The 26,352-nt window shown below is 36.4% G+C and overlaps 2 protein-coding genes across 8 annotated transcripts; one reads left to right on the top strand and one right to left on the bottom strand.

The window, feature by feature from the left end:
* The first annotated feature begins 373 nt into the window (after window positions 1-373).
* Window positions 374-5,632, top strand: LOC103701229 (Transducin/WD40 repeat-like superfamily protein). 5 transcript variants are annotated; one of them, XR_015977396.2, is made up of 9 exons: window positions 376-651; window positions 742-844; window positions 1,075-1,182; window positions 1,290-1,399; window positions 1,528-1,635; window positions 1,713-1,758; window positions 1,893-2,024; window positions 4,322-4,868; window positions 5,330-5,632. XR_015977396.2 is itself a non-coding variant. In XM_088720522.2 (8 exons), exons 1-8 carry the CDS (start codon window positions 428-430, stop codon window positions 2,264-2,266), a joined length of 864 nt encoding a protein of 287 aa, XP_088576648.1. In that variant the 5' UTR covers window positions 375-427; the 3' UTR covers window positions 2,267-2,418. The 5 variants fall into 5 exon arrangements, 2 of the variants coding, with proteins under 2 accessions (XP_088576648.1, XP_008781444.3); XR_015977397.2 differs by having other exon boundaries at window positions 374-651; window positions 1,852-2,024; window positions 4,322-5,632; XR_015977398.2 differs by lacking the exons at window positions 4,322-4,868; window positions 5,330-5,632 and adding an exon at window positions 2,234-2,361 and having other exon boundaries at window positions 374-651; window positions 1,852-2,024.
* Window positions 5,475-24,819, bottom strand: MAA3 (P-loop containing nucleoside triphosphate hydrolases superfamily protein). Of its 3 annotated transcripts, none has more exons than XM_008783225.6 (20): window positions 24,577-24,819; window positions 24,321-24,465; window positions 24,068-24,204; window positions 22,673-22,870; window positions 21,018-21,215; window positions 20,836-20,871; window positions 20,178-20,263; window positions 19,993-20,043; window positions 18,398-18,506; window positions 18,211-18,316; window positions 15,223-15,320; window positions 15,026-15,139; window positions 14,857-14,949; window positions 13,006-13,059; window positions 7,158-7,216; window positions 6,987-7,071; window positions 6,541-6,903; window positions 6,338-6,460; window positions 6,153-6,239; window positions 5,475-6,069 (listed from the first exon to the last, which is right to left on the bottom strand). In XM_008783225.6, the coding sequence occupies exons 1-20, from the start codon at window positions 24,685-24,687 to the stop codon at window positions 5,857-5,859; spliced, it is 2,466 nt and encodes an 821-aa protein (XP_008781447.3). In that variant the 5' UTR covers window positions 24,688-24,819; the 3' UTR covers window positions 5,475-5,856. The 3 variants fall into 3 exon arrangements, with proteins under 3 accessions (XP_008781447.3, XP_038989172.2, XP_038989174.2); XM_039133244.3 differs by having other exon boundaries at window positions 24,321-24,468; window positions 24,577-24,779; XM_039133246.3 differs by lacking the exons at window positions 24,068-24,204; window positions 24,321-24,465; window positions 24,577-24,819 and adding an exon at window positions 23,721-23,880.
* Window positions 24,820-26,352: the final 1,533 nt, after the last annotated feature.

Here is a 26,352-nt window from a genome sequence, read left to right as displayed (position 1 = left end):
GATCGTGAACGAGAGGGCAAGCTTTTGAACAATTGACATGGAAGCTTTTCAAATACGAAGCGAGCAATGAAGAGAGATTTATTTCAGGCCAAGCATGTCCATAAAGAGACCAACGAGGCTACGAACTGAGTAGCTTGGTACGTGACCAACCACTCCAGAAGTTCTCTATGGGCCGGAAAAAAAGAGCTGTTTAAAACGCTCTAAAATTTATTTTTTTTATTTTTTATTTTTGGATGTGTCCATGAGAGAGAGAGAGAGAGAGAGAGATTGGGAAAGTCAAGAAAGAGGTTGTTGCGAATGCGGGCAATTTGGGCCGTGGTCCGTCCGGGCCAGGGCCCAGCGAGGCCTCGGCCATCTAAAGGCCGAACCGCTAAATCGAGGGGGCTAAAGTCCCAAGGGCACGGGTTGTCCTCGCCGTCGTGCGGAGATGGCGTCGAGTAGCAGCAGCGCCAGCGAGCTACCAAGGAAGGAAGCGAACGTGCTCAAGGGGCACGAGGGGGCGGTGCTGGCCGTCCGATTCAACGGGGACGGCAACTACTGCCTGAGCTGCGGGAAGGACCGCACCCTCCGGCTGTGGAACCCCCATCGCGGCATCCACGTCAAGACCTACAAATCCCACGGCCGCGAGGTCCGCGACGTCCACGTCACCTCGTACTATTCCTCTCCCGCCCTCTCTTTAACCCATAACTTACGACTTTCTCTTCAATTATCATTATTAAAACAAATTATATCGTGATGCAGGGATAACGCGAAGCTATGCTCGTGCGGTGGAGATCGGCAAGTGTTCTACTGGGATGTCACGACGGGCCGTGTCATCCGGAAATTCCGCGGTCATAATAGCGAGGTTGAAGTGATTTCTCCTCATTTTTATTGATTTATTTTTCAGTCATGTTATATCTATATTTTCTTCCCGGCACTCAAGAATTAGGGCATTGGTCTGATACGTTTCGTTTGTTTTTTTACTGAAAATATGGAAATGATTAGTTGTTGAGTATCGAGATTTTAGGGAATCGTCTTCCATCATGTTTTAAGTTTAATTTATTTGTTTTTGCTTATTTTTATTTGTTTTCTTAGGTTAATTCTGTGAAGTTTAATGAGTATGATTCGGTGGTTGTGTCGGCTGGCTATGATCGGTCGATACGTGCATTCGACTGCAGATCTCAAAGCACAGAGCCAATTCAGGTGAACCTTTTCTTTAATTCTTATAAATATATTTTGAGAGTTCTGCAGCATTATTTTCTCCTTTTGTTGTTTCAACTCATGATTAAAGCTTATGGTTCATGCCTTAGATTATTGATACGTTTCAAGACAGCGTAATGTCTCTCTGTTTGACAAAAACTGAAATTATTGCTGGAAGTGTTGATGGTACCATTCGCACATTTGACATTCGGATTGGTAGGTGAGTATGGTCAAGCCCCACTATTACAATTAGATATATTTCTGTTTAAAAAAAGGCTGTTTATCCAGTATAAAGTTTATTTCACTTTGGATGTTGTTCTAAAGGTTTCTTTCAATTCCATGTACTAGAGAACTTGTTGACAACTTGGGGCAGTCTGTGAACTGCGTCTCATTATCGAATGACGGTAACTGTGTCTTAGCAAGTTGTTTGGATTCTACCCTACGTCTGCTGGACAGGTAATATCCTTCACTATCTCATAGAAAATTGAGATATATCTCATGCATGCTTATTTATGATTTGCTTCTATTATTAGGTCCGCTGGGGAACTTCTGCAAGAATACAAGGGGCATACCTGCAAGGTTTGACAGACGCTCTGTAGTTTGTTTTGTTGTCATGTTATCCTCTCTCTTTTCAGTTGCCTGGTGCTGTTAAAGTTTATGTTGCTTTTGCAGTGGTGTGATACTGCTGTTTACTGTGAATTTCTTTTTCATAGTCTTACAAGATGGATTGCTGCCTGACCAACACTGATGCACATGTTGCTGGTGGGTCTGAGGATGGGTTTATTTTCTTTTGGGATTTAGTAGATGGATCCGTGGTTTCGAGATTCCGAGCACATGCCTCTGTGGTATTATTTCCTTTTTCGATTCATTTTGATTATTTTGAAATTGATGTTTAGATATTTAGTAGTGGTAAGACATGCAATTGATATAAAGACATTATTCCTGTTTTTATGCCTAGCAATCTATACCAGGCTTCTTTATTTCTTACACAGCTGTCCTCCATCATTCAATGACCTTCTTATGAAGATGTTAATATGTAGCTTAACACATGCAGTCTTTGTATGCATGGCAACATAAGGCAACTTGAAGTACTGGGCCCTTCTTATGAAGATGCTAATATTTAGCTTAAACAACAGTCTTGGTATGCATGGCGACATAAATCAACTATGAAGTTACTGGGATTTTCTTACTCTTACAATATAAATTCTGACGCATGCATCTATCTTCTTTGTTTAAGTCTTTCAGGTTTTGAGTTATGCATAATTTACTGGCTGCCATTTGAGGCTTAGGACAGCTATATATGAAAAGAGAAATGGGAAACATGAGAGATGAAAAGTGAACTGAAAACTTGTCAACATTTTCAAATGAAAAAGGGGGAAAAATCCATCCTAAATAAGCTTCCCTTGATTGGGTATCAAAAAAGAAGAAGAAACTACATAGTATTCATGTATTGTTTGCTTTTGTTACATGATACATGACAATTAGTTACCTGAGTTCCTAAATCCATGTTGATCAGCTAGCTTAAACACTATTTTCATTGTTCAAACATCTTGAGTAGAACCAGGTTATTATTTATCAACTCTTAATAGAATCCAATGCATGCAAAATACTGCCATCTGGCATGCTTTTAGATATTTATTTAGACTAGTTGAAAACGTTGTTAATCTTGTAGCATAAACTAAATTACTAATATGCAAAATATGAAATTCCTTCACCAAGGATGCAACTGTTTGAAAGTCTGCTCTTTGTCTTGTCCTAAAGCTTTGCAGGCATATAATGTAATGGTCATGACAAGTCATCTAGTGGTGCTTATTATGAATTTATTTTAACCTATTTCAAGCTACATCATGAAGTATATTTTTATAAATTATGTATCTGGAGTATATCAGATGATCATGACAAAAGAATGTTACAAGTATGTACATGGTTCAAAGTATTGTGTCTCATGCTTGTACACCACACTAGCTGCAGAATAGGCATACTATGTTAAATACTGATGCAAACAGAACGTCCCAACTTGTTGGTAAAGTCTGTTTTTGATTTTACCAGAGACCTGAGTTAAAATATGATTTCACTAGGGTTTGCAGGGATAGGGGTATGTTTTTTGGGTTTGCCCATTCTTAACCCATTGCCTACAGGCCTCTTGCCAAAAAGGAAGGGGAAAAAAGGCAGTAGCATGGACAAATATATGACACTGTCTACAAATTTGCTAGTCAAAGCAAATTTTGAAAGTTATAGATTTGTGTGGATCAAGGGAACCTCAAATGAGTTCAAGGCTTTTGAGTAGAGGATAAGACAGGATTCTCTGCAAACTTGGAATCATCTTTTAGAAATGGAATTGATTTTGATAGGAGATGCAGTGACTGCTACCAAATTGAAAAAGGCAGCGTTCACATCTTTTTGTGCTGTCTTCTGAGAAACTCAGGGATAGATTTTTTTTTTTTTTTTTTTTTTTTTTTTTTTTTTTTTTAACACAGCTTTGAACAAAAAGACTTTCAAAAATGAAAAAAACTTCTAGCTATTTTATTTGAGCAATTATACATTTACATATAGAAGTTTCTTGGAATGCAAACTTGGCAGTTCTTCATCAGCAATGATTACTTTGGTGAGTTATTGCGTTTGATTTCCTTTTAGCTCGGTTCATAATCAGAATTGCAAGATTTGTATCTTATTCTATAGAAAAACCTTATGTGATAATTCCGTAATATTTGTTTCTTAACATCATTCTTTAGGCTTCCATAATAGTCATGTAGGCATATTACACTAAGGCTATATTTGGTTGTGGACAAGTTTACCCAGAGTAAATGGGTTAACTTACTCTTAGTTCACTTTAATCCAGAGTAAAGTACTACACGCTGTAGGTTTCCTCCGAGTTAAATGGAAAAAGTCGCTCTACCAGCTTCTTAACTTGCCCTCAGATAAAATGGTGTTTGACAGGTTAAAGGGGCCGTATTAACCCCCCTTTGACCTGAACAATGCAGGGGAAAGTAAAATGTCCATATATTTGGTTAACAGTGAGACAAAAGCACTAGAAATTACACATTCAAAGCACTGCAAGTTTGTTAATACATACTTTGTTTTTTCTAAGCTTTTCCATTCTTTCAATGCCTTGTCAGACAATATCAATGTTTGTTTTTGATAGGTGACAAGTGTGAGTTACCACCCAAAAGACTGTTGTATGCTAACGTCCTCTGTAGATGGCACTGTTCGCGTTTGGAAGCAGTGAAAGAGAAAGCAAATTTTGCTCGACCATCACTTCAATCCGCATTGCAGGTTACGCTTCTAAGCATATCCATCACCATGCTTACCTCTAGTCCTCGAGCTTTGTAAAATGCAACGGCTAGCTGAGGTCCTTTGAGAGGCAAATATGTTGATGCCCTGGGACTTGAGTTTCTGACAGTTGTGATGATTAATTCAGAAAATAAGAGTACCATTCTCATCCAAATGCCAAGAATTGCATTGAAAGAAAGTTTAGCACAAAAATTCTGTGGATGGCTATATGAAAACCATGACCCAAGCGGAAAAATTCATGGTTGCTGTCTCTCGCCGCTCCAACTTCCATGATTGCTGCATCTCCATTGTTTCTTCAGTTCATTCTCTAGGATGCATTGGCCTTCGTGATTTGTTGCTGAATGCCTTGGAGTCTTGTTTTCAGGAACTTCTAGTTCTTATGATCCATTTTTAATCAGGTAAATCTTCAAATTTCCAAAATGGGGAACTTTGTTGTAACATTTTGCTTTCTGATTACTGTCTTCTTCCTTAGTTGTCTCTTATCATCCCACTTTTATAGTAGCTGTTCCTGTTCATGGCTAACGTGTAATGATGGGCCGATAAGGTAATACGTCGATCCCTAGGTTGGTTTCAGTGTATCTACTGGACTTTAAGCTTCTCACTACTGGGTTAGTTTGACCAGGTTCAACCGTTCAACCTGTCCTGAATTTTATTTTGGAAAAAATCTTGATATGAAAGTAGATCCTCGTTTTTCCCTTGAAGGTAACGAAAGTATATCATTCATGATGACTGACAAGACAAATGGTCAACCTTGATAACCTACATAAATCCAAAATTATTTTTCCAACTTCAATTTCTAGTTTCAACATGTCAAGTTCTTTGCACAGAATCGACTAATTTACTGCTCCATGTGGGCTAGGAGCAAGTTCTTTGCAGGTTGCTGACAGAAGCACTCTAGCACCCGGCGTGGTTCAAAATGCTGAGTGCCCTGTGAGCTCTACGAGCTGTCTGCTATTGAACAGGATTGAATCAAAGTGCATTATGACATCAGAGAGTGGCTCCTCAGATCAAATAGAGGCTTTAGATCAAACAGCCACCCCTATCAGTGTTGAAAAATATATCATTTGTCAGTGTTATCAATGTAAACAATAATCTTTTACAAAGTGGAATAGAATTGAGAAAGGCATAAAAAAAAGAACAGTATATGTTGCAGACAACAAAACCCAAATGATGCATGCTTTTTGCAGATTTAAGTGAGAAGCTAGCCAAAGAATTAACATGTAGTTAATGTTCTGCTTGATACAAACCAAACTCAGCATCTAAGCTCTGGTTTGGAAGTCGCATAGAAAGGCTATCATCTCAACAACTGCAAGGCAAGGCACAGTAAATAAGAACATAGCCCAGGCCCTGCGAAAGTGTAGACTGAGAAGCCTCTTAGTAAGACATTCAGTCATCATCATAGCCACTGCCATCACCTTCCATGCCATAATCCTCATTTCCTTCTGCATTACCTTCAACATTATCAACAGCCATGTTTTCCATTACTGCCATTTCACTATGCAATTCATCTACTATTTTAGCCTTCTTTTTCCATGGGTCCTCTGCTTTCAATTCGTCCAAATTGGCATCATTGAAAAATGCACCATAGGGCTTTGTAACCTGCAACAAAATCTTTATGAATGCAGTCCAGCAGCCAAGCAGATTTTTCTTCTAAAACAAAAATAACTTAAAAGAAAATGCACCTTGCAATAACATTTTCGATCTTGAGCGCTTTTCACTAAGTTTTTCCAATGATCATCTTGCATCAAGGTTGATGCAGAACCCACCACCTGGAAGGATATGAAGTATGATTTTTTTGAATTCAGCTATGAATTAAATGAACAAAAAGGCAGAAAGAAGAGAACATTTGCTTTCAAATAATGCTTACCAGGACAGAGGATCTTGCTCTAGTGATGCCAACATTCATTCGACGAAAATCAGAAACAAAACCAATCCCTTTCCCACTGTTTGCTCGAACACATGAAAAGATGGCAATGTCTTTTTCTCGTCCCTGTTGACAACAAAGGCAAGTTTCAGCAGCTATGTTACTGGTGGTGCATGGTCAAGTGATCTAGAAAGTATGAATATCACCTGGAAACCATCCACAGTATTTATATCTACTATTTGATCAGATTGGTCCCCAAAAGTAGCCCTGAAACGTTCCCGCAGAAGCTTTACTTGGTGTCTGTAAGGGGAGATGACTGCCAGTTGAGAACTGGACTTCAAATCTTCGAATTTACTTGCCAACTTATGATACAGGAGAGCTATGAACTCAACCTCCTCTTCATTTACCCAAGAACCACTTCCTGATGGCTGGGATTCAACGCCATCTATATCAAAGAAAAAAAAGGGTCCAAAGCAGCGGTAGATGTGCCATGGTGAACGTGTTTTCTTAACTGATTCTCCATCTTCCAGATAACCGCCATAAAATTCTTTTGAAGGAAAGATGCTTATCTGTGTCAAAAAATTTAACTTTGAGATTCCAACAGAAAATGCCACTGTCATTATTAGTACAGACTTAAGGCTAATGATCTGACTTCTGGATGCATGCGGTACTGGATTTTGAGCATCTGTACAGGAAAGCCGGCCTTCTGAAATCTCTTGAACAAACTTGTGCCATATCTGATAGATCCATAGAAAGTGCACGTACAAGTGAGACCAAATTAAGCAACCTGATTGCAGGAAACCAGCATCAAACCAACAATTACCCAAATCTTTCAGCAGTCGAAGAAATTACTGTTGCTGGCAACTGGACTGGATCACCAACCTAAGAAAAACATGAACCACCAGCAACACTCAAGACAATTTCAAAGAGAAGCACTAGGTGACCTTCATGCATGTACAGAAACATAAATAGCAAGCTGAGGATAGCAAGGCACTTATTCATGTAGCAAGGCACTTATTCATGAGAGAGTGGGGAAACTTGAAACAAGCAGACCACAAAAATATCAGGCAACAAAGGGAGTCAAGTACATGAGACATAGTAGAGCCCCAGCACTTCCAAGAAAGCATGATAGATGCACCAAAAGAGGATGAAAGTGCAGAAAGCGACATGAAAGTCCTTAAATCCCAACATACCTTATCCCAGTTTAGGTACATCATTATTCACATTCATGAAAATATTTGGAAGATTATGAGTTCAATCACCCAAAGGCCTCGTCTACATAAACATTGATCCAAATTGAAAGCCTTATATAATATAGTAGTTTTAGCTCAACAGAAAGGATGATGCTTGCCCTATCCTGAGCTTGCTCATACATGCAAGCAGGTGCACACACACATGCACGTACACATTTATGTACAAACACATGCACCCCCCAAAAAATACATATGGTATATATGAATTATACCCACATGTGGAGACACATATATAAGAATAATACAAATCTTGTTTGACGAGAATATAATAAATTGACCCACATGTTAACATCAAAATTCTAATCCATCTAGGGAAAAAATACATGTCATGCCATTCAGGTGCGACTTGTGTTGAACATATATATATATATATATATATATATATATATATATATATCTTTAAGAAGCATGATGGGAAGGGAGAAAAGAAAAGGCAAATCATCACATCTAGAGCCAATGCACAAAAGATAGCCACACTCATGCTTGATGTATTTCTTGAGAGTCTAGGCTAGATACTTTATCTCAAACAATTCTTATGGACAAGGAAAACGCTAGATAAATAGCAGAAAGCAAAGGTACCAATATACATTCAAGGAGGGCAACTGAGCTGAGCTTGAGCAAGACAGGGCCAGCTTGAGCTAAGCTTGATATTCAGTCGAGCTTGTTTGAGCTGAGCTTTTATTTCTGATAAGCTCGACTAGATATTTTATTTCTTATAGACAAGGAAAATGCCAGATAAATGGCAGATGGCAGAGGCACCAATATATACTGTATAGGAGTGCAATTAAGCTGAGCTTAACTGAGCGCCAGCTTGAGCTTGGCTCAATATTCAGTAGAGCGCAACTTCAATCTTGGCTTGTCTTCATGATGGAATGGAAGGATCCTATTCGAGAACTACTTATTTGGATTCCTAGAAGCTGAAGCTTAAATTGTTTCAGCTTGATCATGTGCTAGCTCCACTGAGCTAGAATTGGGTTCAACAGCATTTCAGAAGGAACTTGGATCAATCTTTGTTGGTGATTGACTAACCAGTAGAGGATCTAAAATAAAAGCAGTTGCCAGTGAGCAGACAGCAGGAAGTTTTGGTAAAGTTGGGGAGCGCAAACTATCAATTTATATTGTTGGTGATGGGGGTTGCCTATGAGGGAGGGTGATAGTCAGTGCAAACAATTTTTAAACTCTTTTACCATTCAGCCTTAGCATCAAATCAGTTTTGACTTACTACGGTGGTGCCAAAAGTAAGATTATATTTAGCTGAAAACAAGATGCTCATAAATGGGTCACCTGTTTTGACAACCCTTGTTTCTGTAAGGAAAATATAGACTAACAAACTTCTGAATACTTAGCTTCAGGATCGGTTAAATGACCAAAAAAAAAGTTTCATGAACAATTTTGTTTCGTGCCGAGGTTAAACATTAAGGATGGTTGATATCAAGCACTTAAAAATACACAAAGAGGAACAAAACCTTGCCTGGTTTTTATTGATTACTAGTTAGGATGCGCATGCATACGAACGTGAAGATTAGCGGAAGAATAACTAACACAGTAAAAAAGAAAAGGTAGGGAGAGAGATCAATTTAACGTTCCTTAACATTCTTAACAAGAATATATTAGACAGTCAGTTTAACACTTCAGAAGAACTTTTCTAGTAGGTTTGATAAAATATATGTTATTTATCATTTTTTTTAGAAAAAAATTATTTGGTAAAAATGGAAGTTTCAAAGTATAATCTGACCATCATCACTGCTCAAAGAATGCATAACACAACACAACATTCAAAAAATATTTTTATCTGAAGTTACCTATTAAATAATGCTACTACTTGATCGCATGAGCAGCTCTGGATCATTCAGTGTTATACCAATATTGCATTTTCTACGGCATAATTAATTTTTAGTAGTTGTCGAACTCTAATTTTGATAGACAATATGCTATTATTATAATACCGTGCTATAGGATTTGATGGTCTACTAGATAATTTCAAAACCTAGGCAAGAGAAAGCATTATCTTTTTGATAGTTGAGAAAAAATGTGTAGAAAAATATATCTTTTATGTGCCAATAGGATGTTTAATAATTTCAAGCTTTATCCTGCAAAAGTATTCTCAAACAAAAGTTTCATTATGAAAATACAAATCTTCAAGTTGATCGATGTAATGGTCCCATAGCATCAAGTCATTCTATAAGCAAATAAGTTATGTCCTCTTCTCTATGCTAGATTATCTGAACAAAATATACTTACTGCTTTATAATTAAACTATTTTCCAATTGGACAATGGAAAGCTTCCTTTGGAAACAAGGTCAAATGTTTCATTAGATGATGACCAGCTAATAGAGAAAAGATCAAAGGAATTTCTGATGGGCACGTAGAAGGTAACCTTCTAAACAAGGTGAGTTTATTTTTTTATATCAAGCTACATCTTGCAAGTAAGGTATTGTGGATATATGATTGACATGAATTCATTTTTTCACCTTTGTTGAGAAATATAGTGAGGATGCCATCACCAAATATCAATCCCAGGGATGCATACTTGGTCAGCTAGGGCATTTGGCCTTAACATGGATCCAATCATGCATGCTGGACAATAATGGTATTGATGAATTAGTTTTACCCAGAAAATTCGAGATCATATTCTCTAATTCGCATGTATTTTTTTTTTTAAAAAAAACTTTAGATGTAAATCACCTATTAACAATCTTAGAAAATTAAGTTGTTAGCTCAAACTTTCTCCATATATTTTTAGAAATAGCAGTTGCTTACTCTCCTTTCATAGATCTGGGTTCCTTGATTAGAACATTCCATGGTCTCATGCCTCCCTTGGGCGTTCTAGTGAACACTGTTAAATATCATTTGGAACCCATAGCTAGCAATCAAAAAAAAAAAGAAGAAACTTTGTGCATGGAGCCATCATGCTACTTTGAGCTTGCATTTAAAGGGGTTATACTTTATATTATGACCTTATCCATTCTCCTTAATTTATAATCATTTACCCTTATTTTAGACTTATCATCAACTTGACATTCCATCACAGCTTTCCTTTTTATCCACGCTTTACTGTTTTTATTTCCGATTTGACCATTGGCTCTAGAATCTAGGCCATAGAGAGGCATGTACAATAGATGCAAGATACATGTGCATTAGATTGCTATTCTTGGATTTAGGAGCTAGTAGGAAGTCTTGGATGATCATGATAGAATAAAGAGGCAATCAGTGTTTCATACACTTTTCATTAAGATGCACTAATTCGAAAACTCGATTCCATCCCAACTTTTTTGAGTGGATCGGTAGACGAGTTAACTTGAAAGTTACATAAATAATAATAATAATAATAATTTAAAATAATTAAATATATAAAATGTAAAATTAAAAGAAAACATTATGATAATACATATGAGAAATTTTGGTAACAATAAATAACAACTACTACAATAATATATTACTATAAGTTTTTGGTTTTAACTTTTTTAAGTTTATCAGTAATTGCCTCTTATAAATAAACTAATAATAACTACAATAAATTTCATATCACCATTCTAATGTAGCTGGTAGAGATCACAAGGAATGCTACAAGCCTTTAAGCATTGTCTAAAAGTCATTCCAAGCAACTAGAGGCATGGGATGGTGAACCCACATGCTTCTATTTTTAGCGCCCAAGAAAACCTATAATAAAACATAAACAAAGATCCATAAAAAAGAAAACCTTTGTTTATGGTAGGCAAGATTCCCAGTCTGGAACAATTTTTAAACAGTAGTTCAAGTAGATATAACATCCAAATCGTTATGTACAAATATGTGAGAGAAAGGGAGTTCAATGAAGTATTAAATTGAATAGTTTGATGGATTTTGGAATTTTAGGAGTCCTGATAGATTTGGTACCTATGCCAGTCATCTACAAAAAAAAAAAAGAAACACTTAGTTGTTCAATTAGATGTATTTTGAGAACACGAGCATTTTGGGAAGAGGACTACTCTAGGATTAAAAGTTTTACTTGATCAGTTTGAGAAGTATTTAGAAGGAAAAATATATTTTAGTTAGCATGGGGACATTTCAAGGGGGGTGTATTAAAAGTGCAAAAGTATTTAGTTGATGAGTTTGATATATTTTGAGAATATAGTAGTATTTTGAGAAGCATCTTAGGAGAAAAGATCTAATTTAATTATTATAAGGGCATTCCAGGAGGGTGCATTTTGGAATGGGAAGTTTTCACATGGTTATTCCCCCACTTACATAGTTTTTAGGATAATCATAATCATAATCATCAAGCCTTTCCCCCAGCTATTTGAGGTTAGCTTTGTGGATCCTCATTCACCAAGTATTCATAATTAGGATGACCTTTGATGCTATTCCAAGTTTCTCTAAAACCATCCTCACAACCTCCATCCATGTCACATTATATCTTCCCCCCCTTTTCTTACCACCTTCAACACAAACCAACTACTGGAGCCTCCACAGATCTTTCTTGTACCATCTCAGTTGATTTTCCATCACTTTGTCCTTAACATGTGCAACTTCTATAGCTCCTCTTGTATATTCATTTCTTGTTTTATCCTTTCTAATTTTACCACACATTCATCTTAACATTCCCATTTCTGTACATTCAACTTGTCTATAAAGAGAGGATTTGGAGGGCAAAGAAGAAAGCTAGAGTACATACCCTCAGCAAAGGTTAAAGCTTTTAGGCCCTTACCATTTTTCTTTTATTGGTCACTAAAAGATAATACTTAACAGGAAACCCCTTTGTTCATGTTATTATAGTGTTGGCTAATAGGAGTCAAGATGGGCTTAACGCTACACCAATAAAAGCTTCCAAAAATTGGAATTAAGAGGGGACCTAAAGCAATTATATTGAGAACATAAGCAAAGACGAGGAGTAAGAGATGAGAACATAGATCACCCTCACCACCTCAATCCTATTATGAGAAAATACTTAAATAAGGTTAAAGCAGGGTAAAAGTGTTCTTGGATGTAGATATATGCTGAGCTTAGGAGGAAGAGACATAAAAATGAATACAATGGAGTAAGATAAGCAATAGCAATAATACAGGAGCAATAGAAGAAAACCAAGATATAGTTGGGCACCTATATTGTTAGCCCAAAGTGGCCTAAAAAGGAAGGGATGTGAAATGCAGGTTTAAGCAACTAAAAAACAAAAAGGAGAGCTATATAAATCTTAGAAGTAGTTAGAATGATCCGAAAACACATGAAGTTGGAAAGACCAGGCACTAGATAGGAACCAATCCCATATAGCAAAACCCAATTTGCTGATGAGAGTTCAGTTGTTTATTTTTGTTCTTCGTTTGGTCTGAGAGAGAGCCCATGCATCAAAACATACCATATTGGAACATGAGTACTGCAATGTTAAGAGAAAAAATAATAATAACTGCTGGAGATGGTAAAGAAACTACACATTATACATACAAGAAATACTTGTCTGCATCCATGCGCCAGTGGGACAAGAGTTGATGGCTCCACCTGATAAAATAACAAAACAAATGTAATGACATAAGAAACATCAAACATTGTAGCCGGTTGAATGAAAGTCTCAGCTAAATGTGAGATACAGATGGAGAGCATTAAATGTTCTTTTATCAGCACAAGACACTTTAGATGCTAGCATGAATCTTGACAAACAACCACGCCATGTTAGAAAACAGCGAACGGCAAGTAAAAATAAGAGCATGGAAAGAAGTAGCTTGACCCATCCAAGCTTTTTTTTCCCCCTAAACAAAAGAAATCACATAGAGCATAGAAACATCAAGAAGAAAAATAATCAAAGAACACATCAGCATCTCTATGCATCATATGTGGCATTAAAAAAGAGAAAGAACTGAGCATCAAAAAAAAGTTCTAAGATAACAGCGAGAAGACATCTGTAGTGGTTTGAAAAAAAATCTTGTTTGCTCCTTTCCCATCTTAAACAATGATTATGTCCAAACCTACAAAAAACTAAAGTAGAAAGAAAAAGACCCAATGCAATCTGGTGCATCCTAATGAAATTACTTTTTAGAGATATTCACCTTTCCAGCACCTTCATATATTATCATCATCTCTACACAACAGCAACTTTTCCTCTCCTTGCATCTTTCATCATTTTCTTTGGTTATCCCTTAACATCCTCTAATCTTCTAGCTTTTGTCTCAACTTTATGCACTTCTCTCCCATTAAGCAATCATTTTCCTTTTACATTACACTCTTCTATTGAGTTGTGAGCTTTTGTCTTAACACCAAAACACCAATGGAAGTATTATGGAACATAAATCCCTTGATGGATAGATGTATACTTAAGATCAGTACAACATCCATGATAATTCACTTGATGGGGACAAGATATTTTGGCAACATAGTGGTGGGATATGTGCCTTAATGATGGTTATGGCCAGGATGTGAAAATTATGTACGAGTTTCAGTTGGCTAGTCACTTCCTGTTCCAACCTAGTATAACAACTACTTGCTTACAACTTGTTACCCTCCCTCAAGTGACGGAAATGCAAGATCAACTTCAAGGAATTTGCACCAAAACTATCCTTAATGGTTTGCTTGGAATTATCTTATTGATCATGTGAGATAAGCAAGTGCTCGAGACTTTTTTGACTCTTCCGATCAACTATTTTTTTGAGAAAACTCTTCTAAACAAATATTGGATGTATCTGTTAAAACCTGATGTACATTGTTGACCCATTCCCAAATAGCTCAAGCTTGTCCAAAGTTAGTTAATATGGTATCAAACTTGGTCCAGGTCATGGGTTAAAATCTCCTCCAAGAGAATTTTTCTTTAATTCACCCAGTTAATTTTTCTTTAATTCAGCTGTTTGCAATCCTTGAGTCATTCCTTGTGTTGACTCGTTCATGGTTATTATCTTGAGTTGTTCTTGATTCATTTATGCCTTCACCTGCATGGTCCAGGCTCCATGTGAGAGGGAGGGTGGGAGTGGAGGGGCAGGGTTGTAGTAAAGGCCTGCTATGCATTGCTGATCCATTCCCTAGCAGCTTAAGCTGTCAGCAATGAAGCTTCCAGTTTAGACATCATGAGCCTCTTGCCCAGAATTCTTATTTCTCAAGAGTCTCACATTAACAAGCAAGGAAGAAACCAAGGAAATAACCTAACCTAATGGTATAGAAAAGAAAATTAATGTCAAATTGTGTTCCATACAGAAATTTTTCTGAAATATAAAGACAAACAATATTCAGGTAACTAAATAACTCATGAAATCTCCTAATAATGGTGTAAAACTCCATTGGAGTGTAGTGAAAGGAGAACAATGCACTTACAGCTTGTGCAGCTTCATCAATTACAACGACATCAAACGCACGATTCATTTTACTAAAAAGGGATGATCCACTGAAACTCAAAGTAGAGAAGACCTGCCAGTTTGAATGATAATAAGGAGAAACAGCAAATGATGCTAAATTCCAATCTTGGGACAGAAAATCGACATACAATGGCTGATTCATCAAGGATTGAAGTGCGAATCCTATCTCGATCAGCTCCTCCAGATCCCTGTTTACCAGCGCCGGATGATGAGCGATCCACACTAGCAAGTTTCTGTTCCACCTGCAAATATATGAAATGCACAATTGGTCAATAAAGTGCATTGATTATCAAATATGCATCTCAACTACATGTAAAGCACGCACAAGGTAATCCATGGATACTGCTTGCACAGAGTGATGTGGCTTAAGACCAATCCGTACAATTTTGGGAGTATATACATGGCCGTACTCATCATATATACCTGAAAATAAAAGCCAGTATTAGTTTCATTTTCACAGACTGAGAATGCACTGAAAGCATTTAACACAGAGCCAAATAGACAAGCATCCAGTGGTAAAAGAATATTATGATTGCAAATAGGAGTGTGCAAAAAACCGGCCAAACTGCAAACCCGACCCAAACCATTCTCTTTGTTTCAGTTTATATCGGGTTTTTTTTAGAGTCAATTTGGTGTCGGCTTGAGAACATCTTGAACCGAAAAAATGTGGTTCAGTTTCGGTTTAAGTTTTCAGAAAACCGATTCCAACTGACCCAGCCCATATGTATATATAGGTATATACATTCATCCCGGCCCAATCCATAAGTATATATAGGTATATACATTCCAGCTGACCTGACCCGACCCATATACATATGTAAGTATGTATATTTAAACCGACCTCACCCATATGTGTATATACTATATATACATATATTTTTAAATTTTTTATTTTTTTATATGTTTAGACTTAGTTCAGCCCATTGAATATCAAACCCTAATAAAATGAAATTTTATATACTTTGCCCAATCGTGTAGCCCAACCCATTGAACATCAACAAGATAAACCAATCCGGGCCGAACCGAACCGAACCGAATTTATTGGGTCGGTTTGAATTGGTCTTTTTAATAGCTCGGTTCATTTTCAGTTTTGGTTTTAGGAAACCGGTTTAAGCCGGTTTGGTTTCAAAATAACCCGACCCAAACCATACACATCCCTAATAGCAAACAAATCTTACTTCTCTTAACTTTTCTTAATCTAATCACACAATGCCATCTTCTAAGAATTGCATCGACCAAACTAAATACAACTAATCAATGATGACATTACTAAAACTCAACCAAGAGCAACATGGAAGCAACTATGACTAATTACCCAGACAAGGCAGTCCATAATTTTTCATGTTTTAAGTATCTCCAGTCATGGGGAAATTCAAATTTTGCCTATAACTGTAGCTTTCATCTTCGGGTTGTCTAAACAAATTGATAACAGTGACAGATTTCTGCTTGGATCAAATTAGTTAATAATATAAGAAAGTGGACCATCTCCCAGCTAATACTTTATAATTAGAGATTTTAACTTCTGATATTTTTAGCAAACTAGTTTGCACCAAAGTTAACAACTGATAGTACCTAAAGATACTGAATTATAATTCCTTTCATGCTTCTGAAAGACCATTAATTCCATTAGAACAAACCCCTTCAACAGGTTCACCACATCTAATCTAATAGGATTATCTTGCCAAGTTATTCTAGTATTGTACAAAACAACAAAAAACCATAAAAAAAACTAGATATCTCAAGTATAACCCAAATGAAAATTTAAGCAGTTTTTAGAAATGCAAAAAAATTGAGTCAAATCCTAATTTTGAAGCAAAGCAAATATATTTCTGTTCAAACAACTCATAATAGAACTCAGTAATCATATTTATTGTAAAAGGAAGAAACAGATATAGACCAAAATACCAAAGTCAAAAATAACAACATTGGCCTAATATCTGAAGCATGATAAATTTGCATCATAACATAGGAGTTCTTTTATCGAATCAAGATCTTGCATCACCAAGTCATCATGTTAATAATTAATAATTCAAGGCAAACTATAAAATTTTAGTTTAGACCTATCTTTAGACAAGCCATCAACCAAAGTGTTGACAAAACCACAACATTTCAGTCGGTTTTGGTTTAAATTGGTCAAAGCACCTTAAAACCCCTTCAAATATCAATGTGGCCCAAGCAGAAACCTGAAACAATATTCTTTCATTTGAAACAACTGAAACAAGGCATTCATTAACTATTTCAAGCTTAGTTTCACTTTCAACCCAATAAAAAAAAATCTGTATTTTACGGTTAACACTTTAAACCAAGGTTCGCCGTCTCGGTATTGCACCCCATGCTGGTACAATTTTGGTATGCCCGATACGGGATCGGTTCGGTACCAGTACAGTGCTGGTAATATGCCTGGTATAGGGCGGTACACATTTGTAAAGCGAACGATGCTTTAAAGCATGTTCTCGTAGAAGTATTCATCACCAAAACCAGGCCCTTAACTATAATTATCATAAGCTACCCACCGAGAACTCCTTCTAAAGATAACTTAAACTTCTCATCAATGTTAGAATTGGGCACTGTAAACTGGAAGTAAAGTAGGAGTCCCCTAGAGTGACTGTTGCATCTTTTTTGATTACGCCATAACCATACCACTCAAGCCTTTTCTGAGCCTTTTTGGGTTCAATATCTTTTTTTGTCGATAGTCAGTCAAACCTAAAAGGGTTACATACCCTATCACTGCAATCTTTCTAGATCCTTCTCATTGCCTTTCATTATTATGTAACACATACACTTTAAAGAGATTCAAACTTCTTACCAATTTTGCATTATAGCTTATTGATCAATATCTTCCTCTGCACCTTTACTAGGTCAAAACCACATTAAAAGCCAATTTAGAACTATCCATACATTTGCAGGAATAAAGACATGATGATGCCATCAGTACCCAAACCCAAGAATCCAAGGAAGCAAAATGACTGCGTAACCTTAAATACAAGGCTGGAAGCAAGAGCAGGAAAGGAGGCTGAGATGCAGGAAAAGACAGCAGTTGAAGGAACATAAGTTTCCATTAGAAGTACGAGGCTGGGGGAAAGGAGAGTGGGAGGATAGTAACCAATATCAACTGGATAACAGGTCCAGCGCTGCAAGTTAAATGCCTGCTTCTAAATTTGTAGTTAAAAGAAAGAATTACAAATAAAGGATCATGATTTTCTCTTGCATAGAGTACAAAAAGTAAACATGAGAATGTGGAATTTACTTAATGTGACGATTATGATAAGATAAAACAAAAAAGAAGCATGTGTCTGAATGGGAAACTTCCAACCTGTGCGCAGGACACGCAATACTATCTCATCAAGTGCAGAATTGGAAGGAGCACAAACCAACACATGGACTCGATATTTGCGGTTAGAGTTGACAATCTCAGGTTTCTATGCAAGAAATCAAGAGTGTAACATGTCAGGTATCATACAACCATTGCAGCCAAAAACACAAAGATTTCAAAAGATTACCAATTCATTTCCAGTAGGAAAAAAACCATCATCACCATCAATAGGCATAATTAAATCTCTTGGATTTGCACCACTTAACCAAGGAGATGCCTTAATCCAGTGACAGTACCTGCCAATCCAAAAAATAGAACATTGATATAACATGCAATGAGAGAAATAACAAATAAACAAAATAGACAAAAAGTTAGTCGCCATATGGGGGACTTAAGCTTAACACATGCATATCACTGCATTAAAGTAGTTAACAGAAGGAAGCAAGACACTATCCATTACAAGGTCAGCGGTTCCATCCCGAATCGGGAGGTTCCGATCGTACCGAGCTATCCTGGTGGCAGACCGGAACGGTTCCGGCAACGGAAACGAAACCCATTGCCGGAGAAAGAGAATGAGAAGAAAAGAGGAAAAAAGAGTACGAACGGGGAGGGAGGGAGAGGGAGACCGGCGGAGGGCCGATGGAGACTGGCACCTGGGCAGGAGGAGGAGGCCGCAGCAGGGTCCCCTATTTCGTTCGAAACAGAGGTCCGATAGCTAAAAAAATTTGCGATTTTTAAGTGAAGTCAACAAACGAAACAGGAGACCCGACCGCGGCCTCCGCCTCCTGCCCTCCGCCGGCCCTTCCTCCCTCTACCCCCTTCTCTCTCTTTCTCTCTCCTGTTTGCCCTCTCCCTCACCTACTCTATTGTGTCAGTACAGGCCCGGCATAGTACGACGCGGACCCGTACCGACCCATGACGCCAAGCAACCGGTCCGGTGCCCGGTACCGGCACAGCAGACCATAATCCATTATAATTGGTCACAAAAACCTCGAACTGCAATTTCAAATAATTTAAATACTTTATGCAATTTGACAAATAGTTGTGTACCTTTTATTGGGTCAAAGTTGTAAATACCGTGGGATAAGGTCGTCCCAGTTTCCATGGAATGAACCCCCCCTGCATCCCGACAGTTGGGACTGAGAATATCCCATGGTGACTAAGAGGGAAAAAAACTTGTCAATCATTCTTGTTGCCAAATCATATTAGCTGACTTTTATCACATCCCTTTAACATGAACCTTACGGAGTTTAAATTATGTTATATTGTATCTATCAAAGATACATTGCAAGAAAAAGCAACATAAAGCAGAAAGCGGTAAAAGACAATAACAGTTTGTTTGTATAACCATATGATTCAAATGACAACTTATACTGTTGATAAACATATGGCAAAGCTCAATAAGCCAACGCAACCATCACATTTGTTGATACTATGTGTCCAAAATAGATCACTGGCAGCCATATGACCTTTCATGATTCCTTAAAACCACGAATCTTCCAAAAGAAGAAGAAAATATGATTTAATTGCATTACTTTGAAGATATAACCACTGAAAAAAATAATGAATTTGAAAGAAAAGAATTAATCAAAGTAGCATGAATTTCTACAAAATAGAGGAGGAGGAAACATGATTTAATTAAAAGATGAGTATTAGCCAAGGCAGCATGAATTTCTATGAAAATTCTGCATCTATTTACCCCAGAAAAATATCATGATCCTTGAGAGTATGCACCTATCAAATTTTGACATAAACAAAAAGCCGAAAATACTTGCTACATACTTGTCCTGGATTTGCAGCTCTGGCCCACGTTTTGGTGCAGAAATTCCTCCCCTGCATGAAAAGATATGCATATCATTATCCACAAGTAATTAAAATAGTCTGTATCCTGTTTTCTACCTTATAAGATTTTCTTCTATACACTTTCAACAACAAATCATTGAAAGAAGAATAAAAAGCATAATTACTTGGATTGCACTCTTCCAGGAGCTGAATGAAGAACAGCACTGAGGAGTCCTAGTATGGTTTGTGTCTTTCCTGTTCCTGGGGGACCCTAGAAGAGAATGTGTTGTTAGGATCTCGATGGGTAATTTATCTATGTGGCAAACAAAATAAAACTGACAAAAGCTTTCATGGAAATTTAATAAAAGTTTGATGTGTTGATTATGTCTAAAAATTCAACTAGCACAGGATCTTAGTAATGATCTACAATATTCATTCTCTGAGTTTGATTCAGCCACATATGACTCACATTTTAGAACATCCAGTGACTTACGACCTGACAATCTAATTGTTTTGAAATGTGTTACTATTATTGTTATTAAAAGGCACCTTGATATATTGAAGGCATGTTAACACATCAACCAATTTCAAGAAACTCAAAAGTATCACAAAGCATCCAAATAGTCCCTTCCATCTCTTTATCGAACTTAATTACATCTTAGTTGACTGTATCAGAAATGCCAGTCCAATAAGTTAAATTAATTCGGCAAGTATTACAAAATCTCATTAACTATGTACATAGGCATGCAAGAATTGTCCATAAATGAACAAATATAAAATAAAACTGATTAATTCAACAAAACCACACTTTCCATAAATGACATGTAAAAGCAACAAGATTACCTGTATTAGAACAAAGGTTCTACGTGAAAGACCTGCCTGCAACAGAGATCAAAGTTATTTTATCGGAAGCAAATGTGCTTCAATGGAAAAGGAGGAGATGTAGACCACTCGTGCCATGTGAATAGAAAATTTATTTAGTCTCATATGTTGCTAGATATGATGATCTTACAGAAAAGACTCACTTGTACAGCATCTAATTGTGAATCATTTAGGTTGCTTTGGAGGTAATCCATGAGTGGTTGAGGAACATTCCAGGCCCGATCTCCAAGATTACCCTGATCTGACTTTTCGGCAGCTGACAATATCAAATCCTTGAAAGGAAGAGAAGCAACAGAATGCAGTCCCACATATTCACGCATGATAGTAGACAAACTGCAAATCTGACAAGGTCAATTTGTCATAAAGATTATGTTTAAAGACCAAGTAATTAACATTATTCTATCATTGTGCAAAATTCCTTTTAAATGACTAGTAGTTACACTTAAATAGCTTTTCACAAGAATCCTGAAATAACTATGGTTAGCACATGTGATAGTACTTGGATAATCAAGCCAGATTGCAAAATAGTACTTCCAACAGTCCATAAGTGTCCCCTCACCCTTCCCCAATTACAGGAGTGACAATCGGTGAAAGTTGTTTACCATCTACAAGAACCACCTTATGTAATTTATGAAATAAAAATATTTAATTCTGATTGTTCTCATTTCATAGATATTTTTCTTCAGAATTCCCACTAATTGGCACATAGCAATGGCAAAAGATTATATATATCCTGATTAGTGCACAGACAAACGGCACAAAGGAGTTTGCATTATTACACCAGATATCTATGAAATTAGATCCAGTCCATGAATATAGATATCCTATAGTAAGATTTCTATATTCTTAATCACTGAAAATTCTTGAACTTACATCTAGTCAAGAACTAGTTCACAACAACCTGACATTATATTTCAGCACCAATTAAATTTAATCTGAGTTCCAAATATTCATTTCCAACTACAAATTATTATACAATTACGAGTCGCAATACATGCAGCATTATATAAAAACAGCTAACATAAAGATAAAAGGGAGAGCATTAAATTTAACATGTCACATATTTAAATGGAGCTGAAAATATCACATCACCAATAAAAAGAGGAATAAAATATAACCTTGGAATTGATAAAAAATATGACAAATCCAAAAGTAAAGAAGATGGCATGTAACATATTAAGATTCATATAAAATGTATGCAAGTAGCAATTGGAGGAGAAGAGGATTGAAAAGCAGTTTGTTGCCTATTTATTATTCTACTAAGCTAAAGTTTACCCAATAATGCTATCAATTTGTAAGAAAAAAAGATTTATACAGCAAAAATATACTGTAGAACAAGGTTATCTAAATTAAATGCTATGATGGGACCTCCACTCTGGGTCAACAATACCTCAATTGTGGTACAACTTAAAGTCTGCCAAAACAAATTTTACCATGAAATTTTTAGATTGGTCACCCATGACCGGACAAAAGTCACCGGAGGATAATGATTTTAAAGCATACAGAATTCAAGTTTAGAAAAGAATCAGATTGGGTGGAGAAAACAAAATCAGAAGGTTAGCTCCAATAAAAAAAAAGGAAACAAGTTCCAATAATGGAACAGGTAAAACAACAACCGAAATAAGTCTAGCAATCATGAAAATCTCTATAGAAATTGAACATGTTTTAATAAACCAATCCAAAAACCTTCAAGGAAATTAGCACAACAAGACAACATGCTATATTCCAGAATGATGTCAAGTAAGCTAACTAAAATGTATGCAAAAGATCTCGCAAATCAGATGCCAATTCAACTCACTTTTAGAATCCACAAGAAGCTCTCTGTTGTTTTAAAAACAGAAAGCATCCTCAACAGCCTTTGACTGTGCTCAGGTTCAGCTTTATCCAGATGCTTGACCTCCCCAGCAAGAAAAGTTCGAAGTGTAAGGGTCTCTCTGCCACCACGTTGTTCCACCAAGGCAAAAGCATATGTACTTGGAGTCATTCCCTCCTGAAACTGCAATATGCAACACATCCTCAAGATATTAATATGTAAACTGATCATCTAGTTGATAGCTAGACCCACTTGGTTGTTTTATTTTGAAAGAAATCAGCTAAATTTGACACACTGAGATAAATGGTTAATTGACTAAATGCCAACATTAAGTTAACAGATAACAAAAACTTTTTTCTCTTATCTTTCCTCCTTATGTTTTTGTTATTCCCCCACATATTTACAAGGTGGGAGTAGGGATTCTATCAGGATGGGTCAGGTTCAGGCTATACCAAACCCAAACCTGCATCCATTGAGGTCTTGGGTCTAACTTTTGTTCCATACCTGGGCCATTGACGATAAGGTGACTCTAAGTTCGGGTTCAGGTAACAAAAATATATTTCAGATTCGGGTCAAGTGGAGGTCAGGTTCATGTACCCATCAAGTATTAAATATTATATCTTAAAGTCAAACTAAATAACCCATACTTTGAGAAGTTTATCAACGAAACATCCAATACATGCTATAAAAATTAAATCATGAACAGCAAGCACTGGATGGTTGATTACATCAAAATAATGAACCAAAAATTGAAAAGATATGCTTTACTTAGGGTCAAGTATGAATATCCAAACATGTTCTAACAGGTCATTACTTTTTTTTATCAATTGAAGATATATAAATAAAACTAATGTTATATACTTATGCATGTGCAGTGTACTTTATATATGTATATATGTACGTTGTATGAATACATGTATGCATGCATATAATAAACCAGGTAATTTATGCAGGTTCGGGTCTGATCGGGTATAAAATACCTCAAACCCAAACCCAATGCAAAGTGAGGTTTAACTTTCATTCCATAACCTACCTATTCATCGTCGGGTTCAGATCAGGTACCGGATTTGTGGTGTGGAGTGACAGTCCAAGGTGAGACCCTTTTTGTATCATTTCCTTGCTATCGTTTCTCAAATAAAAATTTAACAAATAATGCATTGAAGAAATTATCAAGTATTAGATATATGGACACCATAATCGTCCTTAATGTCAATCAAACGTAGTCCTACTTACAAATTTCACATTTACTGACAATTTCCTTCTGATTGCTCCTTTGTTCTTTTTTTCTTGGAAGATGAACGAACTGTTACTTTGCAAATGAGAAAGAAAGAAGCACATAACCTTCTTGTGAATTTCAACAAAAAATACGGTAAATTCTACCTTTTCCTTCGAAAGGAGCAAGATATCATTTTCTGACACTTGTTCTCGAAACTCATCAAGAACGGCCAACGATACTCTATGAAACCCATCGGTCTCAGCGCAGGAAGCGACCGCACCCTTCTGCCAATCCGTCAAATCTGTCACCCAAGAAATCCAAGGAATGGAAGAAAGGGAAAATAATAACAATAATAAGACCAGAGGAAACAAACCCAATGCCCAAGATTTCGAAACCCTAAACCTAGACTAACCGCACCTTCTTCTTCCCTCCCTTGGACGATCTGGGCCTTCACCTCCTCGAAGAGGAGCGGCTCAAAGACTCCAATGTACTCCTCCACGTCTTTGTAGGTCTTCTTGACGGACTTCAGCCCCGCGGCGGTTCCAACCTCGGCGCCTTTTTTCTGCTAAGAGGACCGCGCAAGAGAACCAAAGAAGGTTAGATCGATCGAAACCCTAGAAAGAAAAGGATTAGAGGGAATGGATCAACGGAGGGAGGATAAGAGATCAATTACAGTGGACTCTCGAACGAGGCGGAGATAATCCCAGCTGAGGACGATCTTTTCGAAGCGATGGATGGTTGCCAGAGAAGCAGCCGGAGCGGCGACGGCCTTCTCCACGGCCATTGCCTCGTCTCCGTCCGCCCGAATAGAACTCGACGAGCCTTTGGCGCGAGGGTTTATGGATCGGTGCCAGGGCTTATTGCTGGGCGATTCTAGAGATGGGTGTAGTATTTAGTAAGAAGTCGGCCTTAGTTTGTTCAATCTTTGCCGACTTCATCTATTAAAAAGAATTCTAAAAGTTGTTTATAAAAAAAAAGGATAAGTTATATAAAAAAAATTTCGAGATGCCGCTTACGCGTAACGGCATGACCAAGGCCGTTGGGGTGCGCGGCGCGCGCGTGCGCGCCCTGGCCGCCTGCACGAGAAATTCTACTTCTATTATTTTTTAGGACTTTTTTTTTCCATAAATAACTTTCTAACAATTTAAATTTACATAATTAGCTTCTTAAAATTTATATTTATTTTTATACCCTCATAAATTATTATTTTTTACAAATATTTCTAATATAACAGTTTTTCTAATGCCATTGATAAAAACAATATTTATTTTAATTAAAAATAAAATAAAATTTAGAAATTATTTTTTGTCCTCCATAACGTTCGGCTTGTAAATGTGTTTTTTTTCACATCTACCCATTAAAAATATTTTAGTTATTTTCATTTGAAGCTGCTAATTTTTTAATGGCGTTAGAAGATATGGGTACATATGCGATAATGCAAGAACAAGAATAAAGAAGAGAGATAGAATAGCAAAATAAGTATTTTACCAGAATATAAATGTAAATATTAAATTTGGAAAGGTGTTCATATAAATTCTGATATTAAGAGAATATTTATGCAAAAATATCTACTTTTTATACATTCGAACACAACTCTTTGATCAATCCGGTCATATATGAAAATATATGACCAAGAATTTAAACATGAAGTATCATTTTATTTATTTATTTTTTTGATGGATCGCCAATATTATTTCTTGAAACGTTACAGGTAATGGAGGATGTGATCGGCAGCTGGAGGCCATTCAAAATTAAGCTCCCATTTTTGTTGACTACAATAAATAGTTATAATTCTTGCGCATTTTAATATTTTGAAAATTCTTAATTAATTAGACTAAGTACAATGTATTTGGATAAGTATTTTCAAATGATTTAATTTATTTATCAGATAAAAGTGCTTTAGCGTCAAAAGGGAGCTGTCAAGTGCATTGGAAGAAAAGTGTTGTTAGATAATGACATGTCGGTGAATTAGATTAATAATTTTCTTATCTAAAAACAAAAATCACTGGATGTACTTTGTGGATATACACTTGATAATTTTCTGTCAATATTCTAAGAGAATCCTCATTAGCATCATCAACCTGAATATTCTAAGAGAGTTGTACGCTGCGAGGGAAGATAAAAGAATTATCTATATTTTTTATTATTTATCTGTATCAAATGTTGATGCTTATACCAAATATTGGTGGCATTGAATTTTAGTCGGTTTATTTTGTCTTTTTTAGCCATCTTTGATTTTTTATAATTATTACGTATTAAGCAAAAAAATTTGAATTATAATATGATTGCTTATTTTGTTGAGGATAATAAGATGCTATTGTTTTGTAAAACCATTACACAGTTGACATGATAAAATATCTGCATAGAAAATAATATTGTTTATGTGAATAAATCAATGATGGTTCTGAGGCTTTTTAAGCTGAAAACAAGATGGACGAACAGCATGCTT

Source organism: Phoenix dactylifera, chromosome 4, assembly GCF_051530095.1.
Source record: "Phoenix dactylifera cultivar Ajwa chromosome 4, Ajwa_hap1_PhDact_Kaust_v1.1, whole genome shotgun sequence".
In the NCBI taxonomy this organism is placed as follows: domain Eukaryota; kingdom Viridiplantae; phylum Streptophyta; class Magnoliopsida; order Arecales; family Arecaceae; genus Phoenix; species Phoenix dactylifera.
Note: the sequence above shows the minus strand (reverse complement) of the source record. Positions and strands in the feature narration are given on the sequence as shown.